Genomic DNA, 20,285 nt, shown 5'->3' with positions numbered 1-20,285 from the left:
AATGGAATAGTGATTTATTTTGTGTTATACAAGGTTAGCTACAACATTATAATAATTGTTATAATTATATCATATTCATAATACCCATATAAAGGCCATATATAATTACTGTAATTATCATAATGTTAGTGAATTAGTTTTTTTTTTTTTTTATGTGAGGCAATTGCTCCCTTCTGGGCTGTGATCTTTACAGGAAACAACAAAGTGTTCCAAAAGATGTTTGGCACACGTTGTACTAATAAAATGGTTTGTTATAGATATGATGCACAGTACCAACTCTGTCTAACCAATAATCACAGTCTGTAAAATTAGATAAAGAAGCGCACAGTCAATCTTTTCTTTGTATAAGAAGTAGTATTGAATATCCATTTGTCAATGCCAGGATGAGTTCATTGTTCAGTTTCTCAGCATATGTTGCATGCAAATAGCCTGTCGTTTTCACCTAATATATATATATATTTCTACAAACCAAAATAAAGATGATAGACAGCACTCAATAAAATAGTATAAATAGTTATGTGCAGGGTGCAAGGAACAGAAGGGGGACCCAAATTCCTCTGAACCAACAGTGAAAATATATCCAGAGTTCCAGCACTCAATGACTACGAGGGAAAATTATGAAAATTGGACAAATGCCAAAAGAATAAACAATTTAATGCAAGCACAAGATAACTACACTTGGAGTGATGATGGCACAAGTGGGTATATGGACCCTATTAACACAGTGGTAAGGGTAAAGACACAGAGGGTCTGGGAGTGGGGTAGACAAAAAACCCAAGCATCCCACATTCTGGCAGGAGAGATTGGGAGAGAGACTTGGTTGCAGTAAACCTGACGGTTTGATTCTTCTACTATACCACTAATATACTCCTGTGTACTCTGGACTTTGCCCATTTGAGCTTGCATTTTTGCTGTTTATTTGTGTTTTGATTACTGGGTGCTGCTCCGGTGGTCTGGGACAGGGTCAAGGGAAGTACCTTATGATCCACACAGACCTGAGGGAACGGGCCTGAGGAAGGGGTTTTCCCCCGAAACGTTGCCCTCCCTTTTACCCTCCCCCCATCGCTTGTGTATACCCCCCACTCTCCTTATTTTTTGTCTACCCCATTCCCTGACCCTGTGTGTCTTTACCCTTTCAACTGTGTTAATAGGGTCCATATACCCGCTTGTGCCAGCATCACTCCAGGTGTGGTTATCTTGTGCTTGCATTAAATTGTTGATTCTTTTGGCATTTATCCAATTTTCAAATTTTTTTCTCGTAGTCAGTGAGTGCTGGAACTCTAGTTATATATATTTCTACAGATCACAAAAACATTTTTTAACTTGCCTTATTGTTTTGGGGATCTCCTGGAGTGCGGTCGGTTCTCCCAGTGTTATCTCCGGGACACCCTCAGTTCCGCTGCTATTATTCTTCATAGATTCTTATTCCAGAAGCATAACCTGACCTAATAAGAATGTTGCACATCGTAGGGATATTCTCATTATTGATTGACTGCCCAACCATGATTTTTTGATAGCAATATAACCCTTCCACACAAGAATGAGAACAGTGGCAAATTGCGGCAGAACCATACAGTAGGTGTCCTGAAGATAATACGGGGATGATAATGCTTCTGTAAGACCCTCTTGGTCACAAATGTGAAAGAGCAAAATGTTGAAAAGAAAAGAGCCTGGTTAAAGAAGCCTTTTGCTTCTACAAAAATAATAATTTTTAAATATTTTGTTGATTTACATTTAGAATTGAAAGTGCATTTCATGTCTTTTTTTAATAGAAAGAATACAGAAAAGATTTTGAAACAGAAATTAAGGGTAAAGGGATGCAAGTAGGTGCTGATATGCCTGAGCTACAACGTCTGAAGAGGGTCTCTGAAATGGTCAGCCAGGTTGGTACCGAACGTAATACGAGTTTTCACTCTTGTAGTATGTGTAATCTGTAATGCATTATCCAAAAATCAGTGCAATATTTTATTAAAATGATGTTCCTAAACGATGAAAAATGTTACTTCGCATAAGAGGGGAAGAAGCTCAAGTACTATGGGATAAATTATGGTAAAAGAGAAACTTTACATTAAAATAATCTTGCCAGAGACCTTAGCTTAAATCAGAGTACAGAGTCACTTAGCAGACAGCCCTTCCTATGAGCAAACTGAACTTATGGCAGTGGCATGTTTAGTAGTATTTTTAAATATATTGTTTACTGTAGATATTTAACGATTCCATGTTAAACAAAGGGTTTGGAGAGTTTTGTCATATGATTGTTCATCAGTCCTAGAAATTACACGTATTTTTTCCTCCTTTTTTGTAAAGTTTTTTTTTCTTTCTTCTGTGGCACTTACAAGAAATCTTAAATCAGATCCATTTTCCTTCTTAACACTCCCTGCAAAAACGATTTAATTTCCTGTTACAGCTCAACCCCGTTATAACGCGATCCGTTACAACGCGGATCCGCTTATAACGCGATGCAAGTGTGACTCCCAATTTTCGTATTTATGAATACTTTACAATACGATTATTGGTATCTTAAATACTTTATTGTACAATGCATACAGCTGTACATTATTTCTAACGCAATCCGCTTATATCGCAATGTGATTCTTTGGACCCCAAGCACAGCGTTATAAGGGGGTTGAGCTGTATTGTTAAATTTTTGGAAATATTCGTCTTAATGAACATTACATGTGTGTTTTTTTAGCATAGGTTTGAAGCAGGGGATTTCTAGAGCGGAACCATGTTAATTTCAACCCCGGGGACCCCCTACTTCCCGAGATATTTACCTCCGTAAGGGATGCCGGAATATCTGCTCAGTTTAAATGTTCTGCATCACGTGGGCCAATAGGAAGCCGCAAGGGATGACGTACTGTAATAGCTACCTATTGCCCTGCAGGACATTTAAACCACCCTTATGTTAGTCCTAACTAGCCCAGCCGGAGCTGCTACTGGCATCTCCTACGGAGGTAAGTACCTCCATAGTGCCATAGAGCCCTTGATTCAATCCTATAAAAAAAAAGTGTTACCATGAGTACTTCTTTAAGCTTGTAGAGTTTAGACATTATGGGCAATACAGTATATAAGCAGTGTTACTCCATAAAACCCCTTATGGCACCAGAAGAAATCTTAAGGCCATTATCCTAAATAGGACATAAGGTCTCTTAGAGCTTTGGAAAATGTATTCTGTTATAGCACTGCTTAGTGAACATGGCCTTCTGGGCTATATTTTCTATGCAGTTGTATTACATAAGACATGTTACAGCACAAGAAGACAACTTACGACCCATTGAAGTGAATGAGCCATAATTTTGTCTTCTAGTGCTGGAAGGAGTCTTATATAGCAGCACCGCTTTGTAACACTGCACCCTACTGTATGTACACAGTGTATATCGGGATGACAACAAGAACATGAGTACTGCCGTTATCAGGGAAAACAAAAATAGGTTGTTATTATAAAGGATTTCTCTACATATTTAGGGAAATGGTGTAAAAAGGCAGTAATACCTCCTTATTTAATAGAATTAGCCATGGCGGACCAAGAATACTACTATATGTCTCTAAGATTTGTTTTTCCACTAACTGTAATCTGTTGACATGATATTAATATCATATGAAAGCAGAGGCAGCGGCAGGGTACAGTTCTGTTGGAAAAGGAGAAATGTACCACAAATTAACGTATTAAAGGTATTACAATGTCTATGACCTAGCTGAATATCTGCATCAAATGTAAAAAGAAAGTATTACATACTGCAAATGGCAAAATCTGACAGAATTGATCAGACTTGACAAAGGACTCTCCCATCACTGAAATGCTGAAAAGTGACTAGGTACTTGTTAACTATCTTCAGTCTGAAAAACTTTCAACAAGAGCATCTGACTTTAATTAAAGTTTGCATTATCTGTTATTCTCTACTAAATTGTAATAATTAATCACTAAAAATAATATTTGAATTGCTTTTTCTACTGTATAACAGTCTTCTGTCACTGTTGCAAACTATGTGCATCAAAGTGCAAGATCAGGAGGGAGATCAGTGGCGTAACTACACCGTTAGTGTTTTTTTATGAAACATGTCTAAAAGTATTGTCATTCTTTACCTTTATTATTACATGTTAAGGATACTGTAGGGAATAAGTATTTCAAGAAATAAATTTCAACAACATTGGTTTAGTGTTGGAATGGGGAACGGGACTAATGTTAATTCTTGTGTTTTTCAGAACAAATACAAAGATGAAGCTGGAAAATTGCTTTCCACATATTCTATTATAGCGGATATCCCAGAAATAGAGAGAGTTAAGGGAAATCAAAAAAACATAAGTACTGTAAGTATTTTGTATATTTTGAAGTGATAAAATATTTCTTAAGTAACATTTTTATAATACTATATTTCATTTATTTAATAATTAGTATTTCTTTGATAGCGCCTTCTCTCACTATTGCACCCTTTGAAGTGGGTGAACCCGGGTTGAATCCCAGCCAGCTCTCCTTGTGACTTTGGTTGAGTCACTTTACCTTCCTGTGCCCCAGGCATCAAAGTTACATTGTAAGGAATCTCTTACAGAGCAGGGCCTCATCGTGCCTGCAAACATTTCTGTACCGTTCTGCATACACTGTCAGCATTATATAGAAGTCCATAGAAACAACCAACGTTTCCGTCCTCACAGGGATCTTTGTTGGAGCAAACTGTGAGGACAGAAACGTTTGTTTCTATAGACTTCTCAATACACTTTTTTTGCAACTTACCTGCATGGGGCTGCACCACTTAGTATCTATGTGTAAATGGGCCAAATTCATCAAACGCCGGTAAAGGTTAGCGCACATGATAGTGTGTTGACTTCTATTCACGTTAATGGGAGTTAACGCCTGATCGGGTGCGTTAACCTCTGTGGCGAATTTACAAAACTGCCGCCCTTAGGCACATGACTGGGTGGGGTCAAACAAGCGCAAATTAATTATTAGTGTGATATAAGTGAGTAAATAACTAATTTTAATATATTTAAAGGTGGAGGTGATGCAGCTCCTATTAAAGATAAGGTTTTCTCTTGTCATAAGGGACATGGAGAAAAAATACCAGGGCGCAAAAACACACTTCACATCTCAAAAAGTGAAATTAAATTAATTATAAATATAATAAATAAATATACAAATTAAGAAGTGCAACAATACATTAGTGAATAAACAAGTAAATATTCCACTTATATGGAGTACGTGAGAAAACAGACTCGGTCGGGAAAAACACTTCTGTTCACCAAAAAATCTGTATACCTATATACTTTCCTCAATATTAAAGAAAATAGGAAAAAAGAAGAAAAAAGAAACATAATAGTGTTATAGAGTAAAACGCAAGTTGTATTGGAGTAGATGAAATGCAGCTCACAAACAAACAGTATTGAGAGACTATGAGTATTATAACCTCAGAGTGGCCGCCCGGTATTATTCCCCTTCCAGTTTCTCTGTACTGTCCTGCTTTCCGCAAGTGGAGACCCGATCTGGTTCTGTGTGAAGCAGCTGGGCAGAAAGGCCCTCCCCCTTGCCTATGTGGGGAGATGCCAGTAGCTCCGATCCGAGCCTGCTGCCGCCGACGCCAGGGACTGAGCCTCACGCCTGAGACCCGGATGCCTCCGCGCCGTCAGAATCGGAGGCAGGGAAACATTTTCCCACTGGAGGGATGCCGTGGGTCAAACAAAGCAAACCAAAGCAATCCTGTGTTTCGCTCTGATTATGAACTTTCTCAGGGATTATCCCAGAGGAAGCTCATGATCAGAGTGAAACGCGTAGGATTGCTTTGGATTGATTTGTTTGACCCAAGGCATCCCTCCAGTGGTAACATTTTCCCCTACCGTAGGGACTTATCTGATGCCGCGCTCCTCCTGTGTGCTGCCCTCTTCCTTCAGCGTCAAATGATGCTGCGATGTCACATGGCGTTGCGTTGCTATAGCAACATGATGTCACAAATTGTCATGTTGCTTGTCCGGGATGGGAAGGGAGCGAAGATAGCAGGGATACACCATGAAAAATAAAAAATAAATGCATACAATAGTGTAATAAGTTCTTTTCAATCTGGATAAAACATGTATGTCTTGGCTCTATAGCAATGCCTACTTACAGCAGGTCAAAAGGTAAAAAGTATTGATCTACACAGCAGGTAGAAAGGTGTCAGGATCTTCAGGAACAACAGCCCAGGTTTATAGCATAAGAAATCAGCACCTCAGCTCAGACGTCAGTAGATGTGAGTGGATAAGAGACATGCAAAAGAAAGGCAGACCATAGTGTTGATCGTGCATAAAATTTATATAAACAAACAACAAATTTTAGGAATTGTACTCACATTGTGTACATAATCATAGTTCACATAAGGCTTTACTTGAGGCAAATGGAGTGCTGGTTCAGTGTGGAGCAGCTCACCGGGGATCTTCTCCTTAGACTCACAACAGACCGGGTGGGAGATGGCGTCTGACGTCACATCCGCTGTTGAGGTGACGGCATCCGGTCTTGGAGGCAAACGGTGGGGGAACTCAGCAACTCTGAAGCCTTCAGTAGAAAGAGCAGCTGCAGCAATGAAAGTGGCTTTACGCGTTTCGTCGTACTAGACAACTTCCTCAGGAGCAATGAATAATTCTCAAATGAGTTGTGGGTTTATATATACTAAACAATTGAACAAATAAGCAATTAACCAATTTAATAACAATTATATAATTGAAAATGTAAAAGATACACTGGTTCTCCAATAAATAGGTACATAACTCAGTGTTCAAAAACGGCGCAGTGTTAATACAAATAGGCATTTAAAACAACATCTAAGTAAATAAAATATCTAAGTAAATAAAATTCAGGATCTAATCATGATAATATTCTAGGTATTTATAGGGAGCCATAACTAATTGGTTCTTATGTACTCACAGAGCAAAAACGAGGGAGAGAGAGGGGAGAAGAATATAAGAGTGAATTAGTAACATATTAAGATTGATTAAAATATACACTTATATGTATCAAAAGTAATAAAAATATAAATATACATAAAATATATATAAATATAAAAAAACCTTTGTTCATTTAGTAAGTGACCCAATATTGATAATAAAAGGCACCTGATATATAGCTAATGTCAGTGGGAGAGGTCGCAGAAAGGATATACAGAGATAAGGGGCCCGAGCAGACCGTGCATTAGATAAGAAATGGGATAATCTCAAATTCTGCATTAAGCCCATTTGGCATTAATGTTTTTAATTTGTGTATCCAATACATCTCACGTCTGCTCAGATCTACATCTCTGCTGCGACCCCTCCAGTGTTGTCGCACATGCTCAATGGCAGTGAATTTTAGTCCTTTAGTATTGGAATTGTGGTACTTAGCAAAATGTTTGGACACACTATGCGTTAGTATGCTTCTCCTAATATTGCTGAGGTGTTCTACAATACGTGTTCTGATGGCTCTTTTAGTTTTTCCCACGTATTGTATTCCACAGGGGCATTCTAATAGGTATATGACATAGTCACTATAACAATTCATATATTGCTTTATTTTAAAGTGTTCTTTGGTTACATTACACATAAAGTTCTTTTTGTCTGTCTGTTTATGTTCACATGCCTTGCACATTGTTCAATGTCCCTCGGCAATTAGTGGGGAACAGGACCTCTGTACTGTATATGGGGCAAAATAATAGAAATGTGCCGCCCCAGAATGTTGCCACCCTAGGCCCGGACCTATCAGCTCTAATGGGAAATCCCCCACTGGTTAACCTGTGCCGGGCTTCTTTGGTTGCACAATGTGCAAGGCATGTGAACATAAACAGACAGACAAAAAGAACTTTATGTGTAATGTAACCAAAGAACACTTTAAAATAAAGCAATATATGAATTGTTATAGTGACTATGTCATATACCTATTAGAATGCCCCTGTGGAATACAATACGTGGGAAAAACTAAAAGAGCCATCAGAACACGTATTGTAGAACACCTCAGCAATATTAGGAGAAGCATACTAACGCATAGTGTGTCCAAACATTTTGCTAACTACCACAATTCCAATACTAAAGGACTAAAATTCACTGCCATTGAGCATGTGCGACAACACTGGAGGGGTCGCAGCAGAGATGTAGATCTGAGCAGACGTGAGATGTATTGGATACACAAATTAAAAACATTAATGCCAAATGGGCTTAATGCAGAATTTGAGATTATCCCATTTCTTATCTAATGCACGGTCTGCTCGGGCCCCTTATCTCTGTATATCCTTTCTGCGACCTCTCCCACTGACATTAGCTATATGTCAGGTGCCTTTTATTATCAATATTGGGTCACTTACTAAATGAACAAAGGTTTTTTTATATTTATATATATTTTATGTATATTTATATTTTTATTACTTTTGATACATATAAGTGTATATTTTAATCAATCTTAATATGTTACTAATATGTTACTAATTCACTCTTATATTCTTCTCCCCTCTCTCTCCCTCGTTTTTGCTCTGTGAGTACATAAGAACCAATTAGTTATGGCTCCCTATAAATACCTAGAATATTATCATGATTAGATCCTGAATTTTATTTACTTAGATATTTTATTTACTTAGATGTTGTTTTAAATGCCTATTTGTATTAACACTGCGCCGTTTTTGAACACTGAGTTATGTACCTATTTATTGGAGAACCAGTGTATCTTTTACATTTTCAATTATATAATTGTTATTAAATTGGTTAATTGCTTATTTGTTCAATTGTTTAGTATATATAAACCCACAACTCATTTGAGAATTATTCATTGCTCCTGAGGAAGTTGTCTAGTACGACGAAACGCGTAGAGCCACTTTCATTGCTGCAGCTGCTCTTTCTACTGAAGGCTTCAGAGTTGCTGAGTTCCCCCACCGTTTGCCTCCAAGACCGGATGCCGTCACCCCAACAGCGGATGTGACGTCAGACGCCATCTCCCACCCGGTCTGTTGTGAGTCTAAGGAGAAGATCCCCGGTGAGCTGTTCCACACTGAACCAGCACTCCATTTGCCTCAAGTAAAGCCTTATGTGAACTATGATTATGTACACAATGTGAGTACAATTCCTAAAATTTGTTGTTTGTTTATATAAATTTTATGCACGATCGACATTATGGTCTGCCTTTCTTTTGCATGTCTCTTATCCACTCACATCTACTGACGTCTGAGCTGAGGTGCTGATTTCTTATGCTGTAAACCTGGGCTGTTGTTCCTGAAGATCCTGACACCTTTCTACCTGCTGTGTAGATCAATGCTTTTTACCTTTTGACCTGCTGTAAGTAGGCATTGCTATAGAGCCAAGACATACATGTTTTATCCAGATTGAAAAGAACTTATTACACTATTGTATGCATTTATTTTTTATTTTTCATGGTGTATCCCTGCTATCTTCGCTCCCTTCCCATCCCGGACAAGCTACTATTGAAAGGAATCTGTACACATTCCTGGAAGGTTGAGAATTTGATCAGTGATCACCTTGACACATTTTATTTTGAATTTTAGTTTTGTGCACTATTTTATCACAGATTGGGTGTGGTTAGCGCCGGTAACAAATCACTTTAAGTTCACAAATTGTCATGTTGCCATGGTAATGTGACATTGCTAGGTAATTTGACGCAGATGAAGGAAGAGGTTTGCACGAAGGAGAAGGGAACAACTGTACAGGGGCCCCACACTGTTCCTCGGCAATTAGTGGGGAAGAGAACAGGACCTCTGTACAGTATATGGGGCAAAATAATGGAAATGTGCCGCCCCAGAATGTTGCCACCCTAGGCCCGGACCTATCAGCTCTAATGGGAAATGCCCCACTTGTTAACCTGTGCCGGTGCTTGATGAATTTGCCCCAAAAGCTCTTATTCACTGGCTGTGAATAACAGTTTCCAAGTGTTGATTTCTAACACCATTGATGGCTGTTAAAAGCCAACATCGTTTTGTGACTGATCCCGAAAATAAGAAGGGAGGGAAGTGTAGATTCTGTATACCTTATCAGAGGATAACGTTTTCCTGTTTGTTTAATCTACTTGCCCTGTATGTTTATTGCATTTCTGTTCCCAATTACCACTCAGAAACACACTTTAATTAATTCAAGGAATCTTATACTTTATATCCTTTTTTGACAATATATTATACATTGCTGGCAATAAAAACATTTTTTTCAAGACATGTCAGTATTGGCATTCTTTACATTTATTATTTCACGTTAAGGATACAGTAGGGTAGAAGTATTCAAGAAATACATTTTAACAACATAGGTTTCGTGTTGGAATGGGGGAGAACGGGATTAATGTTTGTTCATTCTTGTGTTTTTCAGAACAAATACAAAGATGAAGCTGGGAAAATGCTTTCCACATATTCTATTATTGCGGATATCCCAGAAATAGAGAGAGTTAAGGGAAATCAGAAAAACATAAGTACTGTAAGTATTTTGTATATTTTGAAGTGATAAAATGTTTCTTAAGTAAAAAAATGATGATACTACATTTCATTTATTTATTTTCTATGTAAGAATATCACAGGAAATAATTAAAATTTCTTTGATAGCGCCTTCTCTCACTATTGCACCATTTGAAGTGGGTGAATCCGAGTTGAATCCCAGCCAGCTCTCCTTGTGACTTTGGATGAGTCACTTTACCTTTCTGTGCCCCAGGCATCAAAGTTAGATTGTAAGGAAGCTCTTCGGAGCAGGGCCTCATCGTGCCTGCAAACTTCTCTGTACAGTTCTGCATACGCTGTCAGCATTATATATAATTATATATCTAAACAAGTGCATCACCCAGAACTGCAACCGTGATGAGCATCGCGGAACCAGATTAACTAAAAAATGCAGCACCACACAGGTAAATTGCAAGAAAAGGTGTATTTAGAAGTTCATAGAAACAACCAACGTTTCAGTCCTCACAGGGATCTTCGTCAGAGCAAACTGTGAGGACAGAAACGTTTGCTGTTTCTATGGACTTCTAAATACACTTTTTTTTGCAACTTACCTGCTTGATGCTGCACCCCTTAGTATCTATGTGTAAATGGGACAAATTCATCAAAAACCGGTAACGGTTAGCGCACATGTTAGTGTGTTGACTTCTAGTCACGATAATTGGAGTTAACGCCTGATCGGGTGCGTTAACCTCAGTGGCGGATTTGCAAAATTTCCGCTCTCAGGCACTTACCTGGTGCCGCACTCCTCGTGTATGCCGCCCTCTTCCAGTATCAAATGACGCTGCGGTGTCACACGGCGTCATGTTGCCACGGTAACTTGATGTTGCTACGTCATTTGATGCAGACGAAGGAAGAGGGTGGCACGAAGGAGAAGGGAACAACTGTACAGGGGCCCCACAATGTCCCTCGGCAATTAGTGGGGAAGAGAACAGGACCTCTGTACAGTATATGGGGCAAAATAATGGAAATGTGCCGCCCCAGAATGTTGCCACCCTAGGCCCGGACCTCTCAGCTCTAATGGGAAATCCCCCACTGGTTAACCTGTGCCGGTGCTTGATGAATCTGCCTCATAAGCTCTTATTCACTGGCTTTGAATAACAGTTTCCAAGTGTTGATTTCTAACACCATTGATGGCTGTTAAAAGCCAACATCGTTTTGTGACTGATCCCGAAAATAAGAAGGGAGGGAAGTGTAGATTCTGTGGGCCTCATGCAGAGAGCAGCGCTATTTAAAATTGGAGAGGGGAATAAAAAGTAGGTTTAATGGAGAGTTTTATTCTCCATATGCAGAAATGGGCGAAATCCGGTATTTTTAGCATTACTGCATGTGGAGAATTGTAAATGAGGAGATGCGCGCAGCTGAAAGGGGAAAAAAAAAATCTTGCATTTTTTTTTTCCTATAGCCGGCGAGCTCCTGCTTCTTGCCAACTTTAGTTGGAGGAGAAAATTGAAGAAAATCGCACCAAAAACAGCCGCTAGATGGCGAGCGCGCCTTTCTGAATTCGGATATTTTTCAGACTGGCGAAATGTAGTTTCTCGCCAGCCGCGCGGCGAGATTTTCAAATAGAAAAAAAAAAATGGCGCGTTTTTCCTACCTCTCCATTTTCAGCTGTTTTTTGCGCGATTTTCTCCGGAAAATGGCGAGATTTTAAATAGCGCTGCTCTTTGCATGAGGCCCTGTATACCTTATCAGAGGATAACGTTTTCCTGTTTGTTTAATCTACTTGCCCTGTATGTTTATTGCATTTTTGTTCCCAATTACCACTCAGAAACACACTTTAATGAATTCAAGGAATCTTATACTTTATATCCTTTTTTGACAATATATTATACATTGCTGGCAATAAAAACATTTTTTTCAAGACATGTCAGTATTGGCATTCTTTACATTTATTATTACATGTTAAGGATACAGTAGGGTAGAAGTATTCAAGAAATACATTTTAACAACATAGGTTTCGTGTTGGAATGGGGGAGAACGGGATTAATGTTTGTTCATTCTTATGTTTTTCAGAACAAATACAAAGATGAAGCTGGAAAAATGCTTTCCACATATTCTATTATAGCGGATATCCCAGAAATAGAGAGAGTTAAGGGAAATCAGAAAAACATAAGTACTGTAAGTATTTTGTATATTTTGAAGTGATAAAATGTTTCTTAAGTAAAAAAATGATGATACTACATTTCATTTATTTATTTTCTATGTAAGAATATCACAGGAAATAATTAAAATTTCTTTGATAGCGCCTTCTCTCACTATTGCACCCTTTGAAGTGGGTGAATCCGGGTTGTATCCCAGCCAGCTCTCCTTGTGACTTTGGATGAGTCACTTTACCTTTCTGTGCCCCAGTCATCAAAGTTAGATTGTAAGGAAGCTCTTCGGAGCAGGGCCTCATCGTGCCTGCAAACTTCTCTGTACAGTTCTGCATACGCTATCAGCATTATATATAATTATATATCTAAACAAGTGCATCACCCAGAATTGCAACCGTGATGAGCATCGGGGAACCAGATTAAATAAAAAATGCAGCACCACACAGGTAAATTGCAAGAAAAGGTGTATTTAGAAGTTCATAGAAAAAAACAACGTTTCAGTCCTCACAGAGATCTTCGTCAGAGCAAACTGTGAGGACAGAAACGTTTGCTATTTCTATGGACTTCTAAATACACTTTTTTTGCAACTTACCTGCTTGATGCTGCACCCCTTAGTATCTATGTGTAAATGGGACAAATTCATCAAAAGCCGGTAAAGGTTAGCGCACATGATAGTGTGTTGACTTATATTCACGATAATTGGAGTTAACGCCTGATCGGGTGCATTAACCTCAGTGGCGGATTTGCAAAATTCCTGCTCTCAGGCACTTACCTGGTGCCGCACTCCTCGTGTATGCCGTCCTCTTCCAGTATCAAATGACGCTGCGGTGTCACACGGCGTCATGTTGTCATGGAAACTTGACGTTGCTAGGTCATTTGATGCAGACGAAGGAAGAGGGTGGCACGAAGGAGAAGGGAACAACTTTACAGGGGCCCCACAATGTCCCTCGGCAATTAGTGGGGAACAGGACCTCTGTACTGTATATGGGGCAAAATAATGGAAATGTGCCGCCCCAGAATGTTGCCACCCTAGGCCCGGACCTCTCAGCTCTAATGGGAAATGCCCCACTGGTTAACCTGTGCCGGTGCTTGATGAATCTGCCCCAAAAGCTCTTATTCACTGGCTGTGAATAACAGTTTCCAAGTGTTGATTTCTAACACCATTGATGGCTGTTAAAAGCCAACATCGTTTTGTGACTGATCCCGAAAATAAGAAGGGAGGGAAGTGTAGATTCTGTATACCTTATCAGAGGATAACGTTTTCCTGTTTGTTTAATCTACTTGCCCTGTGTGTTTATTGCATTTCTGTTCCCAATTACCACTCAGAAACACACTTTAATGAATTCAAGGAATCTTATACTTTATATCCTTTTTTGACAATATATTATACATTGCTGGCAGGAAAAACATTGTTTTCCAGACATGTCAGTATTGGCATTCTTTACATTTATTATTACACGTTAATGATACAGTAGGGTAGAAGTTTTCAAGAAATACTTTTTAACAACATAGGTTTCGTGTTGGAATGGGGGAGAACGGGATTAATGTTTGTTCGTTCTTATGTTTTTCAGAACAAATACAAAGATGAAGCTGGAAAAATGCTTTCCACATATTCTATTATTGCGGATATCCCAGAAATAGAGAGAGTTAAGGGAAATCAGAAAAACATAAGTACTGTAAGTATTTTGTATATTTTGAAGTGATAAAATGTTTCTTAAGTAAAAAAATGATGATACTACATTTCATTTATTTATTTTCTATGTAAGAATATCACAGGAAATAATTACAATTTCTTTGATGGCGCCTTCTCTCACTATTGCACCCTTTGAAGTGGGTTAACCCGGGTTGAATCCCAGCCAGCTCTCCTTGTGACTTTGGATGAGTCACTTTACCTTTCTGTGCCCCAGGCATCAAAGTTAGATTGTAAGGAAGCTCTTCGGAGCAGGGCCTCATCGTGCCTGCAAACTTCTCTGTACAGTTCTGTATACGCTGTCAGCATTATATATAATTATATATCTAAACAAGTGCATCACCCAGAACTGCAACCGTGATGAGCATCGCGGAGCCAGACTGAATAAAAAATGCAGCACCACACAGGTAAATTGCAAGAAAAGGTGTATTTAGAAGTTCATAGAAACAACCAACGTTTCAGTCCTCACAGAGATCTTCGTCAGAGCAAACTGTGAGGACAGAAACGTTTGCTGTTTATATGGACTTCTAAATACACCTTTTCTTGCAATTTATCTGCTTGATGCTGCACCCCTTAGCAAATGTGTCAATGGGACAAATTCATCAAATGCCGGCACAGGTTAGAGGACATTATAGTTTGTTAACTCCCATTAACGTGAATTGGAGTTAACGCCCGATCGGGTGTGTTAACCTCAGTGGCGGATTTACAAAACTGGCGTCCTTAGGCACTTACCTGGTGCCGCCGCGCTCCTCCTTTGTGCCGCCCTCCTCCTACAGCATTAAATGATGCTGCGGTGTCACATGGCATCGTGTTGCCACGGCAACGTGATGTCACATGGCGTCACGTTACCATGGTAACGTGACGTCGCAGCGTCATTTAACGCTGCAGGAGGAGGGGAGTCACTAAGGAGAAGGTAAGAACTGTACAGAGGCCCCAAGCTCTCCCTCGGCAATAACTGCGGAAGAGGGCAGGGCCTGCACTGTACTGCATTATATATGCAGGGGAAAAAAATTAAAGACAGAAATTTGCTGCCCCAAAATGTTGCCGTCCTGGGCCCCAAGCTCTCCCTCGGCAATAACTGCGGAAGAGGGCAGGGCCTGCACTGTACTGCATTATATATGGAGGGAAAAAAAATTAAAGACAGAAATTTGCTGCCCCAAAATGTTGCCGTATCGGGCCTAATGGAATATCCACCACCGGTTAACCTTTTCCTTTTTGTTTACTCTACTTGACCTGTATGTTTTATTGCATTTCTCTTCCCAGTTACCACTCAGAAACATATAATAAATTCAAGGAATCTTATATTTTATATCCTTTTTTGACAATACTTTATACGCTGCTGGCAATAAAAAAAAGTTTTTCAAAACATGTAAAAGTATTGTCAATCTTTCCATTTATTTGTACATGTTAAGGATACAGTAGGGAACAAGTATTCAAGAAATACAATTCTTGTGTTTTTCAGAACAAATACAAAGATGAAGCTGGGAAAATGCTTTCCACATATTCTATTATAGCGGATATCCCAGAAATAGAGAGAGTTAAGGGAAATCAGAAAAACATAAGTACTGTAAGTATTTTGTATATTTTTAAGTGATAAAATGCTTCTTAAGTAAAAATATTATGATACTACATTTCATTAATTTATTTTCTATGTAAGAATTTCAAAGGAAATAATTAATATTTCATTGATAGCCAGAGCAGGGCCTCATCGTGCCTGCAAACTTCTCTGTACAGTTCTGCATACAGAATTACTGTATATATATATTTATATATCTAAACAAGTGCATCACCCAGAACTGCAACCATGATTAACATTGCGGAACCAGACTGACTAAAAAAATGCATCACCACACAGGTAAATTGCAAGAAAAGCTGTACAGTATATAGAAGTCCATAGAAACAACTAACGTTTCTGTCCTCACAGTTTGCTCTGACGAAGACCCCTGTGAGGACCGAAACGTTGGTTGTTTCTATGGACTTCTGCAGTATATACAGCTTTTCTTGCAACTTACCTGCATGAGCTACATTTTCTATTCAGTCTGATTCCGCTGCACCAGTGGTGCTGCTGCTTAGTAAATATGTGTCAATGGGGCAAATTCATCAAACGCCGGCACAGGTTAGCGCACATTATAGTGTGCTAACTCCTATTCACATTAATGGGCGTTAACGCCGGATCGAGTGCGTTAGGTTAGGGAAATGTAGATTCTGTATACCTTAGCAGAGGATAACGTTTTCCTGTTTGTGTACTCTACTCGACCTGTATGTTTTATTGCATTTCTGTTCCCAATTACCACTCAGAAACATATAGTGAATTCAAGGAATCTTCTATTTTATATCCTTTTTTGACAATATTTTATATGCTGCTCGCAATAAAACAATTTTTTTTTTTTTTTTTCCAAAACATCTCAAAGTATTGTCATTCTTTACCTTTATTATTACATGTTAAGGATACTGTAGGGAACAAGTATTTCAATAAATACATTTTAACAACATTGGTTTAGTGTTGGAATGGGGGAGAAAGCAGCCTCCTTAGCCATAGGCGGGGGGCTTCATGACCAGGGGGGGTCTGGCCTTCCCCTCGTTGGCCCGCCCCCACACCTCCCTCCCCGGCTCAGGGGAGGAGTTCCAAGAAGGCCTACTTAAGGCCAGGCTGGCGGGCAGCACGTCCTCTTTTTTGCTGCCCGCCATGTCAGAGGAGCACTCTGGCAGGAAGTGCATTTACCCCTCTTAGGTTTTATAAATAAATAGCCGCGGCCATTTTACCTCTAGTTCCCGTTTCCTGTCTTTATTTGTACGTTACATGTGGGTACGAGGCGGGGGGAGAGGGGAAACGCGTGGAACCTCCCTGGTCATAGGTTTAATGTTAATTCTTGTGTTTTTCAGAACAAATACAAAGATGAAGCTGAAAAAAGGCTTTCCACATATTCTGTTATAGCGGATATCCCAGAAATAGAGAGAGTTAAAGAAAATCAGAAAAACATAAGTACTGTAAGTATTTATCGATATGAAAACCTAAACCAATGTTGCCTTTATTCACAATTGTTTCTGATTATTATTTTAAAAATATTACAGCATACAGTAAGTTAAAACCTCTAGGGGGTATGCTATTTTATATTCTTCCAAAATCATAGTTTAAAAAATATATATATAACTCGGACAGGCTTAGAATTACTGATATTTCATATCTTGGGATATAGTAATCGAGAGATTTAAAAAATAAATAAAGTTAAAGAAGCAATACTACTGTACATCCCCCCTATTTCTTTTTCTTATTTGTATATGTAAAGCATGTGATAATGTATAATTCTACATTCTTACCTAAACTTGCAATCGTTTGGTGCTCCTGTTATAAATGTGTAAAAATCCTGATTATGTGCCTAACATAATGACTGCTTCAGTCAGTGTAACCTCTGGGACCCGCTGCGCCCGGCGGCGCGGACGGCTGCGTGAGCGTTCCCCACCAGCAGGGGAATCCTCCCGAGCCGGTCCCAGTCCCCCCTTGCTGATGGCTCACTACGCACAGTGACGCGTCAGCCGGCAGGGGATTCAAGAAAATTGTGATCCCGAGCGGTGACGCGTCACGTGGTGCGCTGATGAGCCAATCAGCGGCGGGGGCGGGAGCTGTCATCAGGCAGCTTCCTATTCAAGGTAGTGTGTTTGTGTGTTGTGGTAGAAGGGAGAGGGAGCTGCTTACCTTACAGCAGCCCGCAGCAGCTCCCTCCTGCAGCCCGGGCCCGTGGAGGGAGGGGGGGAGTAGCGGGTCCCTCTGCTCAAGCCACGCCCACCTCCCGCTCCGGCTCCCTACAGACCTGCATATCGCGGTCTGTGTCTGTCAGTGCCCCGCCTGTCTACAGTGTGGGCGCGCTGACTGAGGGAGCAGGGCCTTAGCCTTACTCAGCAGCTACAATGTTTCCTTATATTACTAAGGTAACATTAGCTATTGTTAATGTTTACTGATCAAACTGCTGGGAATGTTGGTAACAAATGATCCCAAACAGGAAAGTGTTGCAAAGATCTTGCACTGCTTGTGAGGTGGGCTAAAACCTGCTATAGAAATCAAAGGATGCTTTAAAACTCATTACAAATTGCACTATGAGCTGACTCATTTTTTTTAATGCAGTAAGTATTATCTAATACTACAGAACTGATTTATTTAAAAAAAAATATATATATATTTATATATATATATATATATATATATATATAATTTCACATGAGTTGCTGCTTTAACGCTACTACACATAGATATTCCCTTCTTTTTCTGTGTCATCTAATTTATATCTTGGGACACATTTTAGCTCTAGTCTTTGCATTCCTAACTGGCTCATAATTACTATGTTCTGTAATTACATGCAGGTATTTTATAAAAAAGAATTGGGAGCTGGTACAGCAGTTAAAGACACTCCAGAGACGGAGCGTGTTAAGAAAACGCAGCAAAATATCAGTGCAGTAAGTACGCTATATCATTAATGATCTTTACAAAGGAATGAATACATTCTTCTCTTTCAAGTTACATTTTGCCTTTGCAGGGAATTTAGAACAATTCTGCCTAATTAGATACTGAAGACTTGTTCTATTAAATAGACCTCTTTTGAGATTGCTTTAAACTAGGTAGCTACACAATATTTTAACATACTGTACCACAGTAAAGAGAAAAATTAAGTACAGACTGGGACATGATTGCTTCCAGAGAACATTGAAAGTCTAGTCCAGGAGTGGCCAACAGGTCAGGTTTTCAGGATATCCCTGCTTCGGTTTTCAACTTACCCACTGATTGAGCCGCCTGTGCTGAAGCAGGGATATCCTGAAAACCTGACCTGTTGGTGGCTCTTGAGTACTGGAGTTGGCCACCCCTGGTGTAGTTGTATGAATCCTGTTTTATTTCCATAAAAAGGTTGCTGGTCTTTTTTGCTCCTCTCAAGTAAAATTAAATAAATGGGCTTATTAAGATTTAAATCCTTTAAATTCTAGGTTGGCCGAGCAGTGCCGTATAGTAATTAATATATATATTAAGAATGGAACATAAATGTATTGCAACACATGACAGGATCTGATTTCCTAGCATTATTTCGATCTACGTTAGTAGTACACCCCCTGGTTTAGGTTGGGATAAGTGATAAAAGCAAACAGAAAAATTGGGAAAGAGTATATAGTGTAGTGTAAGAAAATCCAACAAAGTTGTGATTTTTCTCGCGGTGACTAGTTTGATGCTTTTTTTGAAATATCAAATATCACATTCTTTCACACAAATTCTCTTTTTTTGTGGTGCCCCTGCTTTGCTGGTGCCCTAAGCATGTTCTTTGTCTGCTTATTGGGTAATCCGGCCCCGGTGAGGAATGCTGAGCAGCTGCAGCAAAGACATGTTCTTCTTTGTAGGCTTGGAGATGCATCCCTCTTCTAAGGGGTGGAGGAAGAAACATGGAATTTTACAGCAGATTGAACCACGTGGTCCACCTAGTCTGCCCATTTTCCTATCTGCTGTACAACCTCAGACCCTCTTTGATACTTGGCTTTCCTTAGGATAGCCTTCAAGTATAGGGTGACCAGATTTTGAAAATGAAAAACCGGGACATTTTTTTTTTTTACATAACAGTTTATTTATTGTAGTACACTTATACTTACGACCATTAGTCTTTGTTACATAGTTGTGTGTGTGTGTGTTGACCTCACTAATCGAACAAAAAAAACCCAGATGTGAATGATTCTGAACCCCTTAACCAGTGTCTGGATGCCCCCTCTTCACAATTTCTAAAGCAGCTGGGATCTTACCTGATCCGCAGTCCCTCAAGGTACTATACTGGAGGGGAGGTGTTCCCTACCTGTCTTTCGAGGTCTCCCGTGTGAAACTTGAGTCAGATCTGGAAGAAAGAAGGGTAGGTTACTTCGGTGTAGGTATACGGCAGTTAAAATAAGACAGGGAGGGTGAGAGACAGAGAGAGAGAGGGTGAGAGACAGAGAGAGAGAGGGTGAGAGACAGAGAGAGAGAGGGTGAGAGAGACAGAGACAGAGAGAGAGAGGGTGAGAGAGACAGAGACAGAGAGAGAGAGGGTGAGAGAGACAGAGACAGAGAGAGAGAGGGTGAGAGAGACAGAG

The 20,285-nt window shown here is 39.6% G+C and overlaps 1 protein-coding gene across 8 annotated transcripts in view; it reads left to right on the top strand.

Moving 5' to 3' along the window:
* Positions 1 to 20,285, top strand: part of NEBL (nebulette) — a 341,974-nt gene that overhangs the window by 275,883 nt on the left and 45,806 nt on the right. For 5 of the 8 annotated variants that reach the window (XM_075587534.1, XM_075587536.1, XM_075587535.1 and 2 more), the window contains 8 exons: positions 1,773 to 1,883; positions 4,204 to 4,308; positions 10,288 to 10,392; positions 12,423 to 12,527; positions 14,074 to 14,178; positions 15,655 to 15,759; positions 17,076 to 17,180; positions 18,549 to 18,641. The exons of 2 other annotated variants lie outside the window; for them this stretch is intronic. In XM_075587534.1, coding sequence (XP_075443649.1) covers positions 1,773 to 1,883; positions 4,204 to 4,308; positions 10,288 to 10,392; positions 12,423 to 12,527; positions 14,074 to 14,178; positions 15,655 to 15,759; positions 17,076 to 17,180; positions 18,549 to 18,641 — 834 coding nt within the window. The remainder of the gene's footprint in view (positions 1 to 1,772; positions 1,884 to 4,203; positions 4,309 to 10,287; positions 10,393 to 12,422; positions 12,528 to 14,073; positions 14,179 to 15,654; positions 15,760 to 17,075; positions 17,181 to 18,548; positions 18,642 to 20,285) is intronic. One more of the 8 variants, XM_075587533.1, reaches the window with a different exon arrangement.

Source organism: Ascaphus truei, chromosome 2 (assembly GCF_040206685.1).
Source record: "Ascaphus truei isolate aAscTru1 chromosome 2, aAscTru1.hap1, whole genome shotgun sequence".
Taxonomy (NCBI): Eukaryota; Metazoa; Chordata; class Amphibia; order Anura; family Ascaphidae; genus Ascaphus; species Ascaphus truei.
This window is presented reverse-complemented; position numbering and strand designations above follow the sequence as displayed.